General features: G+C 36.6%; 1 protein-coding gene across 3 annotated transcripts in view; it reads right to left on the bottom strand.

Annotated features, from left to right (window-relative positions):
* Positions 1-1,461: 1,461 nt before the first annotated feature.
* MYOM1 (myomesin 1) overlaps positions 1,462-22,163 on the bottom strand; it is a 92,964-nt gene continuing 72,262 nt past the window's right edge. For all 3 annotated transcript variants that reach the window (XM_088131067.1, XM_088131069.1, XM_088131068.1), the window contains 11 exons: positions 16,142-16,201; positions 15,967-16,034; positions 15,409-15,522; positions 12,838-12,925; positions 11,323-11,361; positions 11,125-11,230; positions 8,280-8,443; positions 6,793-6,829; positions 6,106-6,128; positions 4,528-4,583; positions 1,462-2,296 (listed from right to left, as the gene is read on the bottom strand). In XM_088131067.1, coding sequence (XP_087987193.1) covers positions 2,000-2,296; positions 4,528-4,583; positions 6,106-6,128; positions 6,793-6,829; positions 8,280-8,443; positions 11,125-11,230; positions 11,323-11,361; positions 12,838-12,925; positions 15,409-15,522; positions 15,967-16,034; positions 16,142-16,201 — 1,052 coding nt within the window. In that variant the 3' untranslated portion in view covers positions 1,462-1,999. The remainder of the gene's footprint in view (positions 2,297-4,527; positions 4,584-6,105; positions 6,129-6,792; positions 6,830-8,279; positions 8,444-11,124; positions 11,231-11,322; positions 11,362-12,837; positions 12,926-15,408; positions 15,523-15,966; positions 16,035-16,141; positions 16,202-22,163) is intronic.

The raw sequence follows: 22,163 nt of genomic DNA, 5'->3' as shown, positions 1-22,163 counted from the left end.
TTTCACTTAATAGTTTCCAATAAATACTTTTGAAGTAACTTCTCTGTTGAGTTGAACTTGAGGTCTGGTAAGTTCATGGACCCATCCCTATAGGGTTTGGGGTTTTGTTTTGTTTTTTTGGCAACAGTACCAGAGTTGCGGGCAGGGGGCATTTTTACTTTTTTACTTTGTTTTTACTTTTTTTCTGGGATGTTTGTTCAACCCCCAGTCTAGACTATAACCTAAATATTCCTTCCAACTCCAGTCAAGAACAACTTGTGCTCTTGACTCTGGCAGCCTGAATCCTCTGGAGGGGACCAAAGTGAGGGAAGGCCACTTCTTCACTGCATTCTTTAAATTTTGCACCACCAAAAAATTCTCACTAAAGTGATTTAGCTAACACTTATTGTGCCAATAAATATCCCAGTTAGAATAGAGTACAAAAATAAGCAAGCAAATAATAAAAACCTTAGTAATTTGGATTGAAGAGGAAGGTGCTTCTATTTACTTAACCAATACTTAAGGCCTTGCACTTCTGTTTAGCAAATAATATAGTAATGGGATTCAGATCATAGGGTCCCCTTTATGCAGGGATGCATAACAGCTCAGAGGTTTTATTCAGTTGAGAGTTACATCTTCACATTTGCATATGAATGCAGATACACACATGAACATTCAGGAATTGAGATAGAACATTCACCACAATTCACACTCTCATATATGTACATAATAAATTTACATGTAAATGGCAATCACATGACCACAGGAAGCTGTGATCAAGCAGGATTCACCTAACAATGGAAACCGGGACTGCCAGAACTGTCTTCATAAGTCAGTGTGGTCACATGACATCATGCCTTATGACCATGTCACTTAGCAATGGAGTTCTCTGTCCCAGTTACCATTGGTAAGTGAAGACTACCTGTACACATATATAGAAAGACATTTTCTGGCCTACAAAAATCCAAATGACTGCTAGAATACAGCAAATAGTTTTCTTTACTACATTCTAGTGATGGTCCAATTTTTGTAACAGAATCAGAAAATCTTAAGTTTTCTTCTAGAGAAGAAGAAAAATTTGTTGCATTTTTGCAGCCACTGGCAGTGAAAATGCAGCAATCTTCAGTCATTTTACTCAGAGGAATAGATAATCAGATAAGTTCCTTTTTTCCCTCAGTAAAGGATGAGTAATTGTTGCATTCTTGTCTGTTGACAAGAATAGCCAAAACTAAGAGTGTCTTCTGTTCCACTTAGAAATATTAATAAGCTTAAAATCAGTGGAATGCTTAAGTAGATTTATAGTAGAAACCAAAGTAGCCAGAAGTTAACAGAAAATAAATTATCAGAATTCCTTTTATAATTGCTGTGGTAAAGGCTGAAAAAGGGGTTATCATAAGTGAAATAAACTTATGATAACCTCTGAATGAAAGGGATGGCAAACAACGGTGAACAAATAAAAAAGATAAGCCCAGACTCACATGGTGAAAGAAATATGTTTTGTTTATTTATTTGTGAATAACGAGGGTCCAGAGTTGAAGTTTCTGCTGACCATAGTATTAATATAATTAATGTTCATTTTCTACTACCATGCTACAGTAAATTCAGAGATAGTGGATTACCAGTACAATGAAATCTATATTCCTGATTAGTAGAATATCACTACAGCAAACCAGTTATTCTTTTATTTCCATGTGTATTTATATATAGCATACTTTTTATTCATGAACACCTAGACATAGGAGAATAGCCAATTAGTAGTCACATGCACTCTCTGATGATTTTGCCTCATTTATGATTAAGGGCTGGTAAGAGGGAAAACAAATTAAGAAGCTTTTGAATGGTCAGAAAGGGTGGTGGTGGTGGTGGTGGGAGAGATGTACAACCCCTTTTGTCTAATATAGTCAAGTTTTAATATCTCAAAAGAAATGAATGGAAGAATCCAGATGCAACCTTGCGCAGGCAAAATAGTTTACACACATATTATCAAGGGAGGGAGAAACATGGGTCCTTGTTTTTTGCTTCATGCTTTCTTTTTCTTATCTCCTTTACTATAGTCTAGCTGGGGGATTTCAACCCCTTCCTCAGGTATGAACACACTGATGGTGAAATCACTTGTCTCTGTACCATATTGGTTTTTGACTACAAGGCTATATCTGCCCGAATCAATCGTACTGACAGCCGCGATGGTGAAGCAGGCTTGTTTTCCTGATTCATATTTCAGGATGACATTGTCATCTGCTTTCAGGAGCTTTTCATTCTTGAGCCATGAAATCTCAGGGACAGGATTTCCCCAGATACTGCAAGTAAGATTAAGTGCCTGCAGGAAACATACAAAGGATGTAAATAGCAGCTATAAATGAATAAACATCCTAAATATCTATGCTTTGTTTTCAACTTTCTTATTTAAACAGAAGGGATATCTATAATTATTACAAGTTCCAGATTACATACAGGTGAAACTCGAAAAATTAGAATATCGTGCAAATGTTCATTTATGTCAGTAAGGCAACTCAAAAGGTGAAACCAATATATGAGATAGACGCATTACATGCAAAGCGAGATATGTCAAGCCTTACGTTGGTATAATTGATTTTAAGTTAGAGTACTCAATAAACACTACCATTACTATACTTCTACTATTACCTTCTCCTCCCCACTCCTCTTCTACCTTTCCATTACTGCTATTACTACAACCTTTCTGTGTTCCACTATTTTCTCTTCCTTGTAATAATCAAAAACTACATACTTGTTTTGTCATAAATTTAAATACTGGAAATACTTGGATAATTATTCCTTTAATAGACAGCTACCCTTGTTTATGTTCAAAGAAAGTTACATTTACAATACAGGTCACAAAATGATTGCAAATCAGGCTTTCAGTTTAAATAATATAAACTAAGCAGTGATTAACATGCATAAAACAACTTTGTCCAGGTCATGATCATTTCTATTACAACTCTGTATTTGATTGGTTTACTTTTCATTTCAAATTCTGTATTTTTCCAAACCACATTGGCAAATGTGATTCTTAAAAGTTTCATGAGAAAATGTGACAAATATTATATTATGGCTTGGTTAATTTTCAAACCAAAGATAATTCTGAGCCAAGCAAGAAGCCAAAAGTTAAAGACTGCTGTTAGAAACTTCAATTAATATATTATCCAGAATCTCACATATGTGATGATTAAAATCTAAATAACATTGGAAATATTCTAAACTCTTCTGAAATATTAATAGCATAATGGCTACGCTGGAGAACAATATATAAATTCCTCCCCATTCTGTTCCAGTTTCTGATTTTTTATTAGTTAATTGTAAGTTTAACAGTGTAAACTAGATTGGGAAGGTATGCATGGGAAGCTTAAAGTCTTGTAAGCAGATACGGTTTTAAACCCCAAAGGAGTTTAAAGTAGTTTAAATTGAGTTTAAATCGAGCATTTTTAATTACACCCACTCCTTTATGCAGGAAGAGTTATTAATACAAAAAAAAAAGAACAAAGCTAGAAGGATTACATGTCTGTTCTTCTTGATCTCAATCTAATATTTCATTGCTTTTTTGTTTGTTTCTTTTAAAGAACATCTGAAGACCTGTGCCTTGAACACCATTCATTAATGGAAAAGCAGAAATTAACTAATATTTTAAAAATCATTTATGAAGATTTATATTACTGGCTGACTGAGAGAAGAAAGTTTAGATTACAGGTAGTCCTTGCTTAGTGACTGCCTCAGAGAGCAACCCTTCACAATTACAATGGCAATGAAAAAGTAATTTTGCTGCCAGTGCCCCCATTCATGACAACAAAAGGCCTCAGTGTGAAACTTATTAAGCTCTGGTCAATTTCAGGCAACAGCTGCAGCTTTCTAGAGGCTTCTAATCAACTAATTAAAGTCACAGAGCTGAGCTTGTTAACTTGTAGTTAGCACTTTTTAGGGAAGCACGCTGCTGCAGAGAAAAGCAGCTCAGGACAATATAGTTTGCTTCAGCAGTATCTCCACTCTGCAGGGTGACAAAAGTGGAAAGGGTCAGGCATGGGACACTGTACACAGAACTTTATCTGAATGAAACAGCAGCAACCAGCAATCTTTGCAGTGCCTCTCTCTCTTGCTGTCACGTTTGCATTTCACCAGAACCCATTGAAGTCTCTAAATGAGGACTCCCTGTGATGTTGTGCCGTATCTTGTGCTAGCACATAATTTTTCATGAAGCATCCATGGAAAATAATTCATTAATGTTGTACCAAAATCCAATACAGCGAAGATCTCTGGAAATCAGCAAGGTTAGTAGACAGCCCTCTGCTGGATTATGATCTGAATCTTGAGTCCCTCCCTCCCTCTTCACTCTTTCATATTCTGTTTAAGAGGTAAAAGTGCCCTAAATACATGAAGCTTGCTGCCTAGCTAACTGAAATTAAATTCTCTGTGCCAAAGATGAATAGGAGATCTATTTCTTTATCAGGGCCTTGGGAAAATTGGGAGCTTGCTCTTCTCTGAGAATTAAGAAAGCTGCAGAATTACTTCTTTTAAATATTTCAAGTGGTTATTTTATACCTTGCCTTCCTGAATAGTGACAACATCTGGCAGACCTCCAAGTACCCGAGCACGATCTGCAAAATAAATAAAAATAAAAATGTAATTTTTCTTGCAAACTAATTTGTGTCCATTATTTTATTTTCCCCGTAATGGTTGTTCTGTCTGGCAGAATAGAAGAAGATCTTATTTTTCTGCAAGTTGCCAGTGCTACATACAATCTGATAATGGTTCCTAGTATTTTTGCCCTATTCTGCCTGAAATGAAATTTACCATGAATGTTACATTGTTAATATCTGATACCAGCTACTGGCACAAGTAATGGATGATAGAAACATTAGTAATTTATGTAAATAGCCTAAAATAATAAATGTTCTGATCTAAACTAAATATAACAGCTGCAATGCTACGAATCAGGTGGGGAACCTATGAAATTTCAGGTGTTGAACTGTAATTCCAGGCATCCCCAACCAGCAGAGCTTATGATAAGGGATGCTCAGAGTTGTAGGGAGTTCTGGAGGATCATAGATCTCTCGCTCCATATATAAGTAAAGGCTATTCAGAATAACTGCAGTTTTCTCCATATCCCTTTCAAAAAATTATAAACAGTACTTTATGATCTTTTGTCATAATGTTACATATTTTCCAAACTCTATTCCATATCATGGGTCAGCTACATTATCCTGATACAGACCATTGGCCTCTCCAGCTTACTATAGGTAGTCAACTCAGTGCCTTCCAGAAGTTTTGGACTAATTTCCATTAGCCCAAATTAGAAAGGCCAAAGGCAAATATTGTAGGAATTATGGTCCAAAACTGGAGGACAGCAAATTGTCTACCTTTGGTTTGCAGTGCCTTGCAGCGATTCTTCTTGAGTCTTTCCTATTCTACTTGAGATAACTCTAACTGAACTAGAATTTTTTGCATGCACAGCATGTGTTTAAATAACTACATATTACAATAGATTGGAGAGGAGAAGATTTGACAAGAGTTTACCATTTTGTGATGTGCAATTTACTGTTCATTGCAATACATAGTTCTATTTTGTATTGTAATCTTTATTGCAAACCTGCCTTGAAAACTTTGGGGAAGGGCAGGACTGACAATTCCTTAAGTGGCATGAATTAGAATTTCTTTCAGCATACACACACCCTCCCCGTCTAAACGTAATAACTGTGATAAAAGTGCTGTTATGAATCACATGTTATTTCATGGCGTGGCCAGAAATAATAGCTTGTAATAGACATTCAAGGTTAGCAACAAATGCAAACTGTTGATCAGGGGAAAAAAACCCCCGAAGTTTGAGCTTCTTGAAGTTAATTGACACTAAACAATATTGCACTATAGCCATTATTTGGAGGGGAAGGATGCTTGGATTATTTCAAGCCTGTTTGCATTACCTATCTACTCCCTGCCCTTCTATGAGTCAACTTGTATATTTGTAAATATTTGAGTGGACTGATTAAAATAATAAATATTACCAAAAAAAAAAAGCTCTTATGAAAAAACTCTTATGAAAAACCCCATCACTAGAAATAAATAGGAAGCATTCCATCCTACTGGCAATGCAGGCACCAAATGAAAAGAGAGTTTGCTTACTTTTGTCTGCAACAGCAGCTGTTCTGTAATTGAGAAAGGCAGAAAGAAAACTCAGTTTTATAGTAAGGCACAGTGATGGAAAAGCTGTACTCTGTGCAACTCTTTAAACAGCTGAAGAAAATAATGCAGCATAATATCTCACTTTGTTAATGTATTTTTTCTATGGTATTTCTGGATCAGCCTTCAAAATAATGCTGAAACTACTTTCAATAAACAAAGCACAAGACTTTCCTCTTCTGAGTATATAGTGATAATAGCTGAATAAAGATAGATCTTTTGTCATACTCTGGATTGCAGTAGGGCAAACTCATCCCTCCATCATGTCTGGATATAGATTTCCCTTCAATTAACTGCTCAGTAGCAATTAGTAGCTGAACTACTATTTGGTAAAAGGGAGAGAGTAATTCCCCACTGTGCTTTGAACCTGTCCATTGTACTTCATTTAAAGCAGGCAGTGTTCAAATTCCAAAAATATTGAAAGTGATCCACCATTAGAACAAAGTTTCACAAACTGATAGTTAAACTAATAGTAAGTAAATTTAGATCTAGATTGCAGTCATTTGAGTAACTGCTAGATGAAAATAGAGATGTGGAAAACTCTACATTGTCAAAGTTTTGCAGTCCAGATATGGTAGGCCTAATTATAACAGCGGAACTTCTGTTATTTTACTTAAACTGTATACTTACTTTAATCTCTGGAAATCAGCAAAGGCGTCATCAAATGCTTAATAAAAGAAGAAAAGGGTTATATTAATAGACTTTATGAAATCAATTTATGCTATTACTTTATTTAGCTTTTTGTGGATTTGAATTATGTTGGAACATTGAGGAACTCAAGCTATACAAGTGAAATTCAAATTATGTTATCCAGTACAAAACTGTTCCTATATTAATTGTCTTATCAACTACATATAGCAAAGTCTGTCATACACTGCAGCGTATTCTAAAGAGTTTTAGGACAGTGGTACTCTCCTAATGCTGATTAAAAAAAAAAAAAATTAACAATAGATGTTTGGCATTAGGGACCACTAAAAATCAAGCAGAACTATATGAGGAAACTCTCAGAATTTATTTTTTCTTTAACAAGAAGAAATAAATGCTCCATTGGACACTGGTTAAACTCAAGGACAGACATTAATGTTATGGTTAAACTCAAGGATGGACATTAATGTTACGGTTTACAAGCCGCATTCCAATAAGCACATGTCACTGAACACTAGGACTTAGGACTAGGACTTATTCCTGAGCAAATATGCAGAGGATTGATCTGCAAGATATGTTTCATGTACTGGAAGCACAATTTAAGCCACTTGATTGCACAGTACATAAGTGCTGAGTTTGTAAATTGAACTGGTACACAGAGATGATCAAAACAATGAAGATGATGTAGTATGTGAGGCACAGACCTCTTTGTCTCTTTCATTCACATATTCTATATATATATGAATATGCATAATCAGTCTTAAAGGAATTTGTGGGACTAATCCTTGTGGGAAACATCTAAGGAAGTGTCCTTAATGTAATTGTTAAGTACAAACTAATAGCATTAGTGTTCTAAGGTAAGACTGCTATCAATACTGTAGCTCTGTTTCAGTTATGTTAAGTGGGGTGAATCTAAAACAATAAATCTGCACATATTTTTAATCAGTTGACTAAATATGCTTGCATACAGATGTTTATCATCTCATTAAAAATAGCATCTTAGTTTCTCAGCCACAAACTCAGTAGTTCTGCTTGGACTTGGAATAGTCATTTGTGGATCAGCTGCAACTGAGATATATCTTACAGTTCAAAACTTAAATTGTGAAGACCCTAGCTAGCTTCTCAGTTCTTTCATTCTAAGTAGCTGGAAGTTATTATAAAATCATATACCTGGAAGGGTAAGAGATGCTGTCACCAAGAGCCATAGGTTTTTCAATTTCTGCACTAATTTGTGAATGGCATTAGCAGGTAGCACAAAATATGTAATTTTAGTAACAGAACATTGTGGTGAACATCAGAAAGTTCCTTTTTTTCTGAATTATGTTGATCTGGCAATGAAAGCCTCCTGGAAAGAAATCCCCCGCAGTAGGAAGCACTTTTTGGTGTTTGGAACATAATATACATTTGAAATACCATGAATATTTCTGGAATGTTATGCACTGCAAATCCCTAATTAAAATTTAGTCATTTACCTTTTCCAGAAAGATCCACCATTTTTGTGTGTGTAGTTTTACCATCAAAGAGCTCCAATATATATTTTCCCTTATCATTTGGTGTTGGTTCATTAATTTGCAACCAGATTTGGTTCCCTGTAACTCCAGTCTTGACTCTTTCTGTGTACTTAATTTTGACTTCACTGAAAAATAAAAAATGTATTATAGGCTTTATATATAAATAATACAAATAACCATTCATGTACTTTTATATAATTTTAAAAAATGTATAAATATAATTTATTATAAGTTTTATTATATAGATAGTACAGATAATTTTGGATGTATTGGGAACCTGAATAGATAATTTACAGTTGTGTGACAACTGGATATTTCTATTCTAGCTATACTTTCTTTCACTTCATTATGTTCCAGAACAGTTTTTCCAAATGTACTTGAATTTCAGCTTCTATTATTCTGCAGTACCATGAACATTAAAGTATTTTTTTTCATCCTAGTGTTGTAGTGATATTGATATTCTCAAACAAACTATAGATTATGTAAAGAATTATTTTTATGCTTTTCCCTGACAGGGACTACCTTAAACTTTCCCTGTTTTACATCATGTAGAAAATTTGCAACTTTATTTCCAGGACAGTTATTGTAGAGACAAAAATATTCACTAGAATTGTAATGTATAGAGAAAGAGTTAGCCTTCCATACTTCCAGTTCCAAATTTGATGAATTGAGGTTATTGTTAAAGCTTAAAAACACGCTACATGCGTATGCATATATGAAATAGATTGGCTCAATTTCTCCAAGAACTGAGATGTTTCAAGAGTACAGTCCATATCTGCATTTGGTTGTCTTTGGGAGGAGATTCCTGTAGTCTTATAGTGTCTTAAAATGTTTACCCAAACCCCAACTGAGCATAGCTGTTCTTCAGCTTATCTTCTTTTGATAAAATTTGGGTGATATGTGTCTCCCTTCCTATGTTATGCTGGTGGCATGTGAAGATCTATAGCACCTCTTGTTTCCTCATAGGAAAGAGACTGTAGCATTTTACTACCTCATAGTGTTGCTTTTCCTAGAAGCTAGTATGCATTTTCCCAACCCAACACAGATGACCAAGGGAATAAGGGAAGAGCTGCACTGCATAACTCCCACATTATCAATATAATGTGTACCCAGACTTTTACAGTACAGCTGGGGAACAGATAAATCTGATGCACACTGGTAGGGGTTTGTAGTGAAAAATAACAAAATTAACCTGGGTGCTAAGAATCTGATTACACAGGTCTGTAACCCGAAGGAGGCAGAGGTAGAGGAAACGGGATCCTACTTTATAAAGGTGAAGAGGATGAAATAAAACTAAACAAATTATAGTGATAAGGGGTTTGCAGGAAGACAGTGTGGAGCTTTCAAGGAATTCAAAATAGGGAATTTTCAGAAGGAGGTTATTGCAAAGAATAGAAATGGAAGAAACAAAACTTAGAGTTTGAGTAAGGTATAAAAATGCTGTGGACCTCTTGGTTCAAGGGACTTCACTTGACAAAGACAGACACACACATGGGAAAGAAAGGAGAAAAGTAGTGGTGAGCTGAGGGCAATGGCTAGTGGAAAAAGAAAACAAAGGAAAAGAAATTGGTTAGTCTATAGTAAGAGGCAGTTTAAGAAGACTAAAAGCTGGAAGTTGCACCTTTGAGATGCTTCAAATGGGTTTGGGCTGGGGGAGGATTATGGCCAAGAAGAAGAAGAACACCTGGATTCAGACAGGCTCAAGGGGAAGAAGTCAAGAAGAGTGAGACTAACTGTTATATGAGTGAGTCTTTTTCCAAAGGCAGTTGTGGCTGCAAGCATCCTTATTAAGGGAGTAAGGAGAGAGAGTTTGAATAAGTATATACTGTGTTTTTGAAATGTTCTACACCTTTAAGATTATCTCTGAGCAAGCCTCTCAGAAGGATTCACTCCCATTGAGATGAACAGCATTTCCTAAAGGTAGTATTGGCCCTTAAGATGTCCCTATTAAATAGCAGATATAAAAAACAGAAGGCATTTTTTTTTTGGCAAACATCTGTTAGGAAAAATGGTTTTGAACTATAGATCAAGATAGAAATTAATGTATACTAGACAACCTGTGACTCCTCCCCCTCCTCAGCTGTCCTGTGGAAATACCTGCCACTTTGCTTCCCTTGCACCACACAACCTACAGATTTCTGGGAAGTGTAGTCAGAAGGTGTGGTGGCACTGAAGCAGCCACAACTTTGCCAAATTTCAGTCCCATGGGAGTAATGGGTCCTGGATTTTGGATGCATTTTTTAAGTTAGCCCATTTGAGGAACATTGATTCAAAAATTGTTGCCCTATGATACACTGTTTCACCCAACTGAAGGTTATGAACAGGCAAACACTGAGAGTTTTAGTAATACATAGATTCTTTGAGAATCAATCATATTTAATAATAATTCACCACTTTGATTCTGACTGTTGATAATGTCCCAAAGTGATCAATGGCAATGCTGTAATCACACTTCAAGGCATAGAGGATGACTGCAGTCTAACTGGTAAAACCATGGTGTCTAGATCAAGAGGCCCCACATCTTTATTTTCCAATCCGTCTGTTATAATATTGTAAGAAAGAATAAATACAAAATGCATTTTATATAAGGATCATTTGCTATCCTCTAGATCCTTGAGATTCTTCATTCATTAACACATAAATTCTGCTTGTCTGGCTCATGAATACAGCACATACCAATGAAATGATTGTACTGATCCTGAAAGAGCCTGAAATGGATCAGTATGAACATGTCCTACATTTCAACATGTATAGAATTGTCCCTGTTGAATGAGGTGAGCATCATTGGCAAGACATCTTCACTTACTTGTGTGACCAACTCACTCTCAGATCTTCCAAGTAGTAGTTAACAAAGGAATATAATCTGATGCCCTCTGCTGTGCTCTGGATTTTCAGATCGGTTGCAGATAAAGCTGAAAAACACAACACATGTTTTAAAAGACTTACAGTCATTCATACAGTGTACAAATGAGTCATTCATTAGAAGGAGGAATTAAATACTCACCAATCTTCCTGCATAGTTCCGTTATCAAATCTGTAAAAGCTGTGGAAACAAATCCAGAGAAACACTCAGTGTTTCCAGATCGTATATTCTTGGTTATGACTGAACACTGCCCTGAGGTCCTTTTACTGAGATGGAGCAGGCAGGAAATTTAAATTTGTTTTTGAAGTATGTTACAACTATTCTCCATGTGTTTGATTGAATCCTGACTTGCTTTAATGGCATTTAAATCTCTCTGTTTTTATTTGACAGCAAATCTCTTTAAAACATTTTATTTATTCTCCCCTCCCTTTTCTGTTTCTTCAATAATCAAGATTGACTTTGAAAGCAAAATATAAAATAAAGCAACATCAGAATTAAAATTGTTGCTGCTGCTGATGATGATATAAGTAGCTGGAAAGGCTCATAGTGGGAGAGGCCACGGTCTGCTAATGGTTTTAAGGGTCAATGTGAACACCTTGAATTGTGCCCAGAAAGCAAAGGTCACCACCAGGCACACAATCAAGCAGTCAACATATGCTAATCAATGAACTACCAGAAGAGCAAAACAGAACCCCCACCCCCACCAGTACTGGCAAAGCAGGCCACAGCAGATAAATAGAGAGCAAACCTCATCCCATTTTAGCACTGACGATGTTACCTAGCCAGGTAATGAAACATTTGCAAGAAAAGAACCAAGCTCAGAGAACCTCATGGACTCCACAGTTTAAGCATTATATGATCCCTGTACTTTGAACTGGCCACCAGTTGAAGTTTCAGGACACTTTTCAATTAAAGCCCCATATCCCAGAAAAAGTTGAAGCCCACAGATCTTAAAGTTGCCAAGTTTGAAAAACACTATACTATAGTATGTTAACTAATACTGAATGTTAAATTATACTAGCCTCATTTAATTTTTCAAATAGCTGCTTAGGAAATTGCTACTGTGGCATGAGTATGAAATTTTAGAACTATGACCAAAGATCCCATGTAATGTTGTAAACTGGATTGATATGACTAGCAGTACACATTGCAATCTTAGATTTAAATCTGATATCCTCATCAAAACACAGGTTATCTAGGCTGTATCTTGTAGTCACTGGTGGCATCAGCATTATCTTCCTAATAACAGAATTCAAAACACAAAGGCTTTTGCTGAGACAATAACATTCCTTTTAACATTAACAGGCCATTAATCCATAGACAGAGCTATTCTAACTCTCACAGACTATTCAGTAGCTGTTGCGGGTTACAATATGAAAGACAAACTCTCTCTTAGCAGGTACATCTATGCCAGTGCCATAATCTTAACTCCAACTAGCATGAGGCACTGGGACTTTGGAACAGGGATAATCCATCCTTCTTATTCCCTCACTCAGAATTGCTGTGTGTTATCTGTGTTGAAATAGAATAGTAGTGACATCTAATCAGAAAATTTCCCACTAAGCAGAGACTAAATCAGATTGAAATCAGTGAGGGTTATGCTCAAATGTACATTCACAGGATCAGCCTAAATATTACTTTCCAGAGCACTCCTACCTGCTTCCATAAGCTTCAATTTACTGTTGTCCTTTCCTCTTTCATCTTTCAGTATTACTTCATATATACCAGCATCCTTCTTAGAAAACTGTGAACAAAACAACATCCATCAGTAGTAATATCAAAAACATTCTGCATTTTCTGCAAGTGATTTCTACAGTGTGAAAGTCTGGGATCTTCAGACTTAGAGGCAAGGGAAAAAAGGAAAAAGCTGACAAGTTTAAAAGGAACATTGAAGCTTAAATAAAAGAAAATGTAATGTTCTTTGTAAAAGTTACATCATGTATAAGGGCCTGAACATGGAAACCAGAAACTAATCTTACGAGCCTTTATTTGTTCCATATTTTATTGTAAATTGCTGAAAAACTATAGGACTCAATGGCATATCACATTTATTAAACAGACAAACTACTTTCTCAAAAGAGCTTTCCATACTTCTCTGGAGGGAAACAAGAATATGTTAAAACATAGAACTGTTCATATACTATGGTTGTAACAAACACATCTTTTTAATGCTTTCCTATTACCATGTCATTTCTCCTCTATCTCAGACAAAGGATTGTGCCTTTCATAAGCTATGATTGCATTAGCCACTCAGCATCTGCAAAGTTACTTTTAACAAAGAGGAGAAGGTTAAAGTAAAGAAAAGCTTAAACAGAAGAGCGTGTTCTTATGTCACAACAACAATATTCAGGTGATACGTGTCTGTGTAGGATTCAACATGTGAAAAGGAACAACCTGGTCCTGCCTTCTCTAAGTCATGTTGCTGCTATCAGGGAAGAGGTCGTCTCCACATATGTAGTGCAACTATCTGCAGTGGGAATCTTTGTGTACATGTGAAGGCTTCATTTGAAGCTAGAATATGAATAGTGCAAGGTTTTAGTTCCTATGGAATCATTCCTAGATATGCACAAATAGAGGCTTTCTCCTGCGGCTAGCTATGCTGTATCCATGTAGTTTTCTTTGTTGTCCTTCCTCTGCAGCTTTAATTTGAATCATTCTTCTTATTATTAAAATTTGTCTTTGCAAGGACATTCATAAGCGGTGGGGGGGGGGGAAGGTGGTGGTCAAAAAAAGTCAAGATGGCAGCCATGACTATATAATCAAAGCTCCACCATTTTTAGTAGTACACCTTAAAAAGATGTGTGGCTTTGATAGCATAATTGTGACCATCATCTCATCTTGACTTTTTAAACCATTCCCCCCAGACTCCACTTGTGAAATTATTGATGAACCTTGCAACATTTAGGAGAGAGAGCAAAAATCATGGGCCTATCCTGAGAAATTGCACATCCTGCAGCAACAGGGGAACTGAAATAAAACTCAACTAATTCCACACTAAAGGGAAGCGTTACTTGCACCCTCCGCATTCAGATCTTTATTTTACATAGTATTTATTTGACTGACTATCTGTAAATGAATGAATGAATGAATGAATGAATGAATGAATGAATGAATGAATGAATGAATGAATGAATGAATATTTTCTACAAGTGGGAGGTAACAAGCTATCAAGCCATCTTTCCTCTTGAAAGATCTGTTTGCCTGACTGTAGCCCATTACTTAGGTTGTAGGATAATAGAAGAGTTTCTGCAAATGGAGCTACAGCCCACTCAGTAGCTCCGAAGTGCTACAGCATATCAAAAAACAAACCAGCTTTGCAGTAATTTCAAGTACATTGTAGCTGGGCTGAAAATATATTGGTTCAACTGCTGAAAAGGGATGAATGTTTGGATCCACAGGGAGTGAGGATGATCCTGGGATGGCACAGATGTGTGTGGCAATGCCTTCAGAAACCCCATAGGACAAATACTGAGGGGATATCTGGTAACTGAGGCACGTGGAAGCTGTGCTGTGAAGTAGTGATGAAAAATGTATTACCTTAGTTTTTGCTTGATTTGCTTAGATTTTTCTGCTATCCCCAGATTTCAAAACTTTATATTTTGACAGAATAATTTTATGGTTTTCTACTCCAATAAATTATCTTAACTGATGCAGAGAATGATATAGTTTAATTTTCAAAGAAATGTAATAGCTCATCAGCAATATAACTGATAACAAATGGATGCAGACACTTTACCACCATAAAGTTTTGTTACAGTGGGGAAAGTAGGATAAATAAGTGACTTTAGAAAAGTTGTACTCTCCTCCAACTCACCATTCCCCTAACAGGAAAATCACAAGCCCCATTGTACAAAGAGAAGGAAAGCTGGGTTTTAAGGAAAAAGGGATGCAGAGAAGGTGAAATATGGTATTTTATCTTTCTCAAAACCTTCCAGTGTGTTGACAGTGCATGAATGAGCCTTTCATTTATTGCTGGCCCAATAATTTACTGCATGAAGCAGAACACAAAAAGGGTCATACACAACCCATGCTATAGCCGACACTTTGAAATCTTCAAGGTACCTTTCAGACTTCAATTAATATGTCCTCAATGTCTGTGAGAAGTACCATCTGAAAGAACCTCCTTTTGCTTCATGGTAGGGACCTAGAGATCATCTGTCAACTGAAAATTCTGCATGTTTAGAAATGTTGTCACCTGTAAAGCAACTATCAAGGGAGATCACTCACCTCTGTTATCAGCAGAGTACATACACCGTCCTTAAAGTCATGCTTTTCATCAACCATTATCTCTCTTTCATCTTTGTACCAAATAACGTGTGTTTCTTTTTTAATGTTAGCAACCTAGAAAGAAAGGAAATTATTACTTATATTGATAACAATCCCCAATGATCTGCTTGGGGAAGCATCATCTCAATAAACTATGTTTTGGGTAAAGAAAAAACATTCAAGTTGTTTGCTTATTCAGTTCTTTGCATTTTTTCCTGAGGGAGCATCTCATATTTTTTGTAAAGGGAAAGATCATAGCTCAGATAATAGCAATGTTATTATTATTGTGAAGTAATGAGCTACAGTACTCAGACTTTGCAGCCATTTCAGCTCTGAAACAACACAATGTATAAACAATACTTGTGAACACTGAACCTGTGATTACTACTTTCTATTAGGATTCAAAATAAATAATACAAGACAGTAAGATACTTGAAACATATTTATAATGTATATTATCATTAAGGATAATTTTCCTTCTACAACAGTAACAAAGCCAAAATCACTGCTGTTCCTTACCTTGCATTTCAGTAACACATTACATTCAGGGGTAACTTCCCATCCAAGATGTTCAATAAAATGTGGACCTGTTTGAAATAATTTGTAAAATAAATACCTTCAGAAAATATAGTATAAATCCATGCAACTGAATTAAACTTATATTATTTTTTCTCCATTTTGTATTATAAGTTACCTTGTTTCCTGAACCATTCTTTCCTTTGAAATTCTGCTTCTTTCTGTAGTTTATGGAACACTAGGAATTAAAAGAATAAATACAACCAAATCAACACAATATTTTAATTATATAAAGTCAACACAAATACTTTCACAAATGTATAGACAAGTATAGCCAACAATATAGCTTATGAAAGGTTGCTGCATTTATATGAAATCAAAAGATAACGTTCCATTGAGTTAATAGAGCTAAATACCTAACCAAGCCTCTTCATATACATAAGACGAAATTCAAATACTGTACACCTTGAATCTATCTTTTTTTAAAGCTTACCTTCAAAATATTGTTTTCAACAAAGTGCACAATCCAGATTCTGATGGAAATGATTTAAACACTTTTAAAGTGCAATTGAAACCAGAAGTCAAGGTGGGAGAAAAAAAAAGAAACTGAAATGATTTGTTTCAAACCATCTCAAACAGATCAGGTTTGTGTTTATGTGTATTCACATGTTTATTGTGTTTATGTGTATTCACACACATACTGTTCCTGTGATGGAAGGCATGAGCGGGGAGGATTCTGGAAGGGAGCTTCAAGGTTACAGGGAGGGGGAGTGACATTTCAAGCATCTCCTCAGCCCCCAGCTGGACTGTGTGAAAGTAAGGGGGAAGAGACTGGCCCCTCCCCAAGGGCTTAGTGGTTATAGTTGCTTTCATTGGGGAATTAGAGTTAGTCTGGCGAGATTCTGTCCTTTAGGTGCAAGCTAATAAAGAAGCTGAGCTGATTTCCAGACTCTCTTGTGTGATTCTTGGGCTGAACTTAACATCAATCTCAATCTCTGTGAGCTCCCTTCCAGAATCCTCCCTGCTCAAGCCTTCCATCACAGTTTCATCCTAAATTTGTTGTTGTTCAGTCGTTAAGTCGTGTCCGACTCTTCGTGACCCCATGAACCATATTGCGCCAGGCCTTTCTGTCCTTCACTGCCTCCCTGAGTTTGCTCAGTTTCATGCTCATTGCTTCAGTGATGCTATCTAACCATCTCATCCTCTGCTGTCCTCTTCTCCTTTTGCCTTCAACCTTTCCCAGCATCAGGGTCTTTTCCAAAGACTCCTCTCTTCGCATTAGGTGACCAAAGTATCTGAGCTTGAGCTTCATTATCAGTCCTTCCAATGAGCAATCAGGGTTGATTTCCTTTACGTTTGACTGGTTTGACCTCCTAGCAGTCCAGGGGACTCTTAAGAGTCTTCTCCAGCACCACAGTTCAAAGGCATCAATTCTTCAGCGCTCAGCCTTCTTTATGGTCCAGCTCTCACAGCCATACATTACTACTGGAAAAACCATAGCTTTGACTATGCAGAACTTTGTCGGCAAGGTGACGTCTCTGCTTTTTAATATGCTATCTAGATTTGCCATAGCTTTCCTCCCAAGGAGCAAGCGTCTTTTAATTTCATGGCTGCAGTCTCCGTCTGCGGTGATCTTGGAGCCCAAATAAATGAAGTCTATTACTGCTTCCATTTTTACCCCTTCTATTTGCCAGGAATTGATGGGTCCAGATGCCATGATCTTAGTTTTTTTAATGTTGAGTTTCAAGCCAGCTTTCGCACTCTCCTCTTTCACCCTCATCAAGAGGCTCTTTAGTTCTTCTTCACTTTCTGCCATTAGGGTGGTATCGTCCGCATATCTGAGGCTATTGATGATTCTCTCTGCAATCTTAATTCCGGCTTGTGATTCTTCCAGCCTGGCATTTCTCATGATGTACTCTGCATATAGGTTAAATAAGCAGGGTGACAGTATACAGCCTTGTCGTACTCTTTTCCCTATTTTGAACCAATCAGTTGTTCCGTGACTGGTTCTAACTGTTGCTTCTTGGCCCGCATACAGATTTCTCAGGAGACAGGTAAGATGGTCTGGTACCCCCAACTCTTTAAGAATTTGCCACAGTTTGTTGTGATCCACACAATCGAAGGCTTTTGCATAGTCAATGAAGCAGAAGTAGATGTTTTTCTGGAACTCTCGTGCTTTCTCCATGATCCAGCGAATGTTGGCAATTTGATCTGTAGTTCCTCTGCCTCTTCGAAACCCAGCTTGTACATCCGGTAGTTCTCGGTTCACGTACTGCTGAAGCCTAGCTTGTAGGATTTTGAGCATAACCTTGCTAGCATGTGAAATGAGTGCACTTGTGCGATAGTTTGAGCATTCTTTGGCATTGCCCTTCTTTGGAATTGGAACGTAAACTGACCTTTTCCAATCCCGTGGCCACTGTTGCGTTTTCCAAACTTGCTGGCATATTGAGTGCAGCACTTTAACAGCATCATCTTTTAGTATTTTAAATAACTCAGCTGGAATACTGTCATCTCCACTAGCTTTGTTGTTAGCAATGCTTCTTAAGGTCCACTTGACTTCACTCTCTAGGATGTCTGGCTCAAGGTCAGTGACCACACCAGCATGGACATCAGGGACATTAAGATCTTTCTTGTATAGTTCTTCTGTGTATTCTTGCCACCTCTTCTTAATCTCTTCTGCTTCTGTTAGGTCCCTGCCTTTTTTGTCCTTTATCATGCCCATCTTTGCACTAAACGTTCCTTTGATATCTCCAATTTTCTTGAAGAGATCTCTAGTCTTCCCCATTCTATTGTTTTCCTCAATTTCTTTGCATTGTTCATTTAAGAAGGCCTTCTTATCTCTCCTTGCTATTCTCTGGAAATCTGCATTCAGTTGCTTATATCTTTCCCTTTCACCCTTGCTTTTCACATTCCTTCTTTCCACAGCTATTTGTAATGCCTCATCAGACAGCCATTTTGCTTTCTTGCATTTCTTTTTCCTTGGGATGGTTTTAGTTGCTGCCTCCTGTACAATGTTACAGACCTCCGTCCATAGTTCTTCAGGCACTCTGTCTGCCAAATCTAATCCTCTAAATCTATTCATCACCTTCACTGTGTACTCACAAGGAATATGATCTAAGTCATACCTGAGTGGTCTAGTGGTTTTCCCTACATTCTTCAATTTAAGCCTAAATTTTGCAGTAAGAAGCTCATGATCTGAGCCACGGTCAGCTCCTGGTCTTGTTTTTGCTTTCTCCATCTTTGGCTGCAAAGTATGTAATCAATCTGGTTTCGGTATTGACCATCTGGTGATGTCCATGTGTAGAGTCGTCTCTTGTGTTGTTGGAAAAGAGTGTTTGCTATGACTAGCTTGTTCTCTTGACAGAATTCTATTAGCCTTTGCCCTGCTTCATTTTGCGCTCCAAGGCCAAACTTGCCTGTTATTCCGATTACTCCTTGACTTCCTACTTTAGCATTCCAATCCCCTATGATGAAAAGGACATCTTTTTTTGGTGCTAGTTCTAGAAGGTCTTGTAGGTCTTCATAGAACCGGTCAACTTCAGCTTCTTCGGCATCAGTGGTTGGGGCATAGACTTGGATTACTGTGATGTTGAATGGTTTGCCTTGGATATGCACTGAGATGATTCTGTCGTTTTTGAGGTTGTACCCCATTACTGCCTTTCCCACTCTCTTATTGACTATGAGTGCAACTCCATTTCTTCTAAGGGTTTCTTGGCCACAGTAGTAGATATAATGGTCACCTGAATTAAATTCACCCATTCCTGTCCATTTCAGTTCGCTTATTCCCAAGATGTCGATGTTCAATTTTGTCATCTCATGTTTGACCACATCCAGCTTGCCTTGGTTCATAGATCTTACATTCCAGGTACCTATACAATATTGTTCTTTACAGCATCGGACCTTCTTTTCGCTTCCAGATAGATCCACAGATGAACGTCCTTTCGGCTTTGGCCCAGCCGCTTCACTCTTTCTGGAGCTACTTGGAAATGCCCTCTGCTCTTCCCCAGTAGCATATTGGACACCTTCCGACCTGAGGGGCTCATCTTCCGGTGTCATATCTTTTAGCCTTTTAACATTGTCCATGGGGTTTTCTTGGCAAGGATACTGGAGTGGGTTGCCATTTCCTTCTCCAGTGGACCACATTTTGTCAGAACTCTCTGTCATGACCTGTCCGTCTTGGGTGGCCCTGCACGGTATAGCTCATGGCTTCATTGAGTTACGCAAGCCCCTTCGCCACGACAAGGCAGTGATCCATGAAGGGGCCATCCTAAATTAAGGATTACTAATATTGTACATAGTAAAGGCTGAAGCATCAAATTAATTTGAACTACATGAATTAATATAGGTTTTGAAATTAATACTGAATATAACCCTAAGCTTCTAATAAAGTAAATTATTATATTATAGTAAAAACTAATTAGGTTTGCGCTAAAGAAGAAGGAACAAAACAGGCAATCATAAATTGCATACACTAGTGTTATTTTTAATGAATTAGTTATAAACATAAACTTATTTAAGGAAGGATTTTTAAAAAATTTTTCAGTCTATTATATATGTTGTGTGTGATATGTAATATATTACAAAATACTGCACGTAATTCAGATTTCTCAATTATGACTTGCAATTTTAAATTTAGATTGTAGCCGTTAGTGAGACTAAGAAAGCTAATAGGGCATGCAATTGTTATTGAAATAGGGTTTTTTTTTGCATGCGTTGTTAGATTTTTCCAACATCTCTTCCTCCTCCTGAAAACACTAGACAATTATGTTTTGTCTTCTCTTAAATTTCCTATTCATAACTTGTTTTGTAACATAGGAAGCTGCTGTTTAAACAACGGATCCAACTGAAAATAAGGAACTACCTATAAACATCTCTTGATCCTAACCTATAGATATCTTTTTCAGCATTTATAGAAATACTTTCTATAGGTGTTTATTAATAAATTGATTAACATTGTATAGATTATGATTATAATTAACATATATATGTTGTGTTTTGAATTAGGCTAAAGTTTAAACCATACCACTCTGATTTGGACAGATTTGATAAATTTATGAAAAGAAGTTGGATTCTTCCAAAGTAGACTGAATCCAGCTATAGAATCCTTATAAAACTTTGCTAGTATTTCACAAATTTGACTGGACATTGAGATGATGATGATGATGATGATGATGATGATGATGATGATGACGACGACGACGGAAATTTGTGATAACTATTACGATGAATGAATTTTAGCAGGGCTATCCAAGCACAGTTTTTTTAAGGAGGGATATTGCATAATATCTAATGGGCCTGTTATAACATTTTAAGTCCTTTTAGTTTTATCTAACTTCTAGGAGCAAAAGAAGAAAAGGGTTTTGTGAACTCTCTGAGATGTGAGACATCGCAAGGCTGGGTATTGGTGGAAAATACTTGGTGGTGGATCCTTTCTACTTCTGCAATACATCCATTGCATAAGCCTTTTCCTAACTGCACTCTTTCTGAATGAGCAGAAAACTAAAGAGACAAGTTGTTTTTTTACTGATCTCAGCTCCCTATTCCTTTCATTCTTCATCTGAGAATTTCCAAGTTTCTTGCCTAGAGACATATCTATGAAATATACCATTTTCAACAAACATTCCATACAGATAAAAACAAAAGTGAAAACTGGTTACAATCTGAAAATCTTCAATTATTCAAGAATCACTGCTACTATCCTTCTTAAATTTCTTTTCTTTTTTTGTGAATTCTAAGATGTATGCCATTTCCATAACAATTACTCACCAAAAAAAAAAAAAACCCTCCCTCTGAATCTGTTAATATCAAACTTGGTATATGTGATCTCCTTAGAAAGATCAATTTTGCTTGCAAATGTTATCCAATTCAGAGAAGAAATTTAAATGTTTTTGCCAGCTTCCCTCCTTTCAGCTCTCAAAACTTAAAGGCACCTATGGCAAATCCCTCAATCTCTGGAAGCTTAATGTTCTAAAGAGCAGTTACTATTCCTGTAAATTTAATCTAATTATATATAAAAAACAAATATAGTGATAATTGTTTCTTGATCTTAAACGACAATTAGTGAGAGAGTAGTAATTTTGAATCAATATTCAGACCTTGAATAGAATAAAGAATAAAGGAGGTTGGGTGAAGGTGGCTTTATATCAGTCCGAGATAAAGGAGACTGTTTTCTGAATCACTCAGAATACAAACTAAATCTT

The sequence above is a fragment of the Python bivittatus genome, unplaced genomic scaffold (assembly GCF_059951505.1).
Source record: "Python bivittatus isolate LINGU-HERP-01145 unplaced genomic scaffold, Pbiv_v1 ctg000840_np1212, whole genome shotgun sequence".
Lineage (NCBI taxonomy): Eukaryota > Metazoa > Chordata > Lepidosauria > Squamata > Pythonidae > Python > Python bivittatus.
This window is presented reverse-complemented; position numbering and strand designations above follow the sequence as displayed.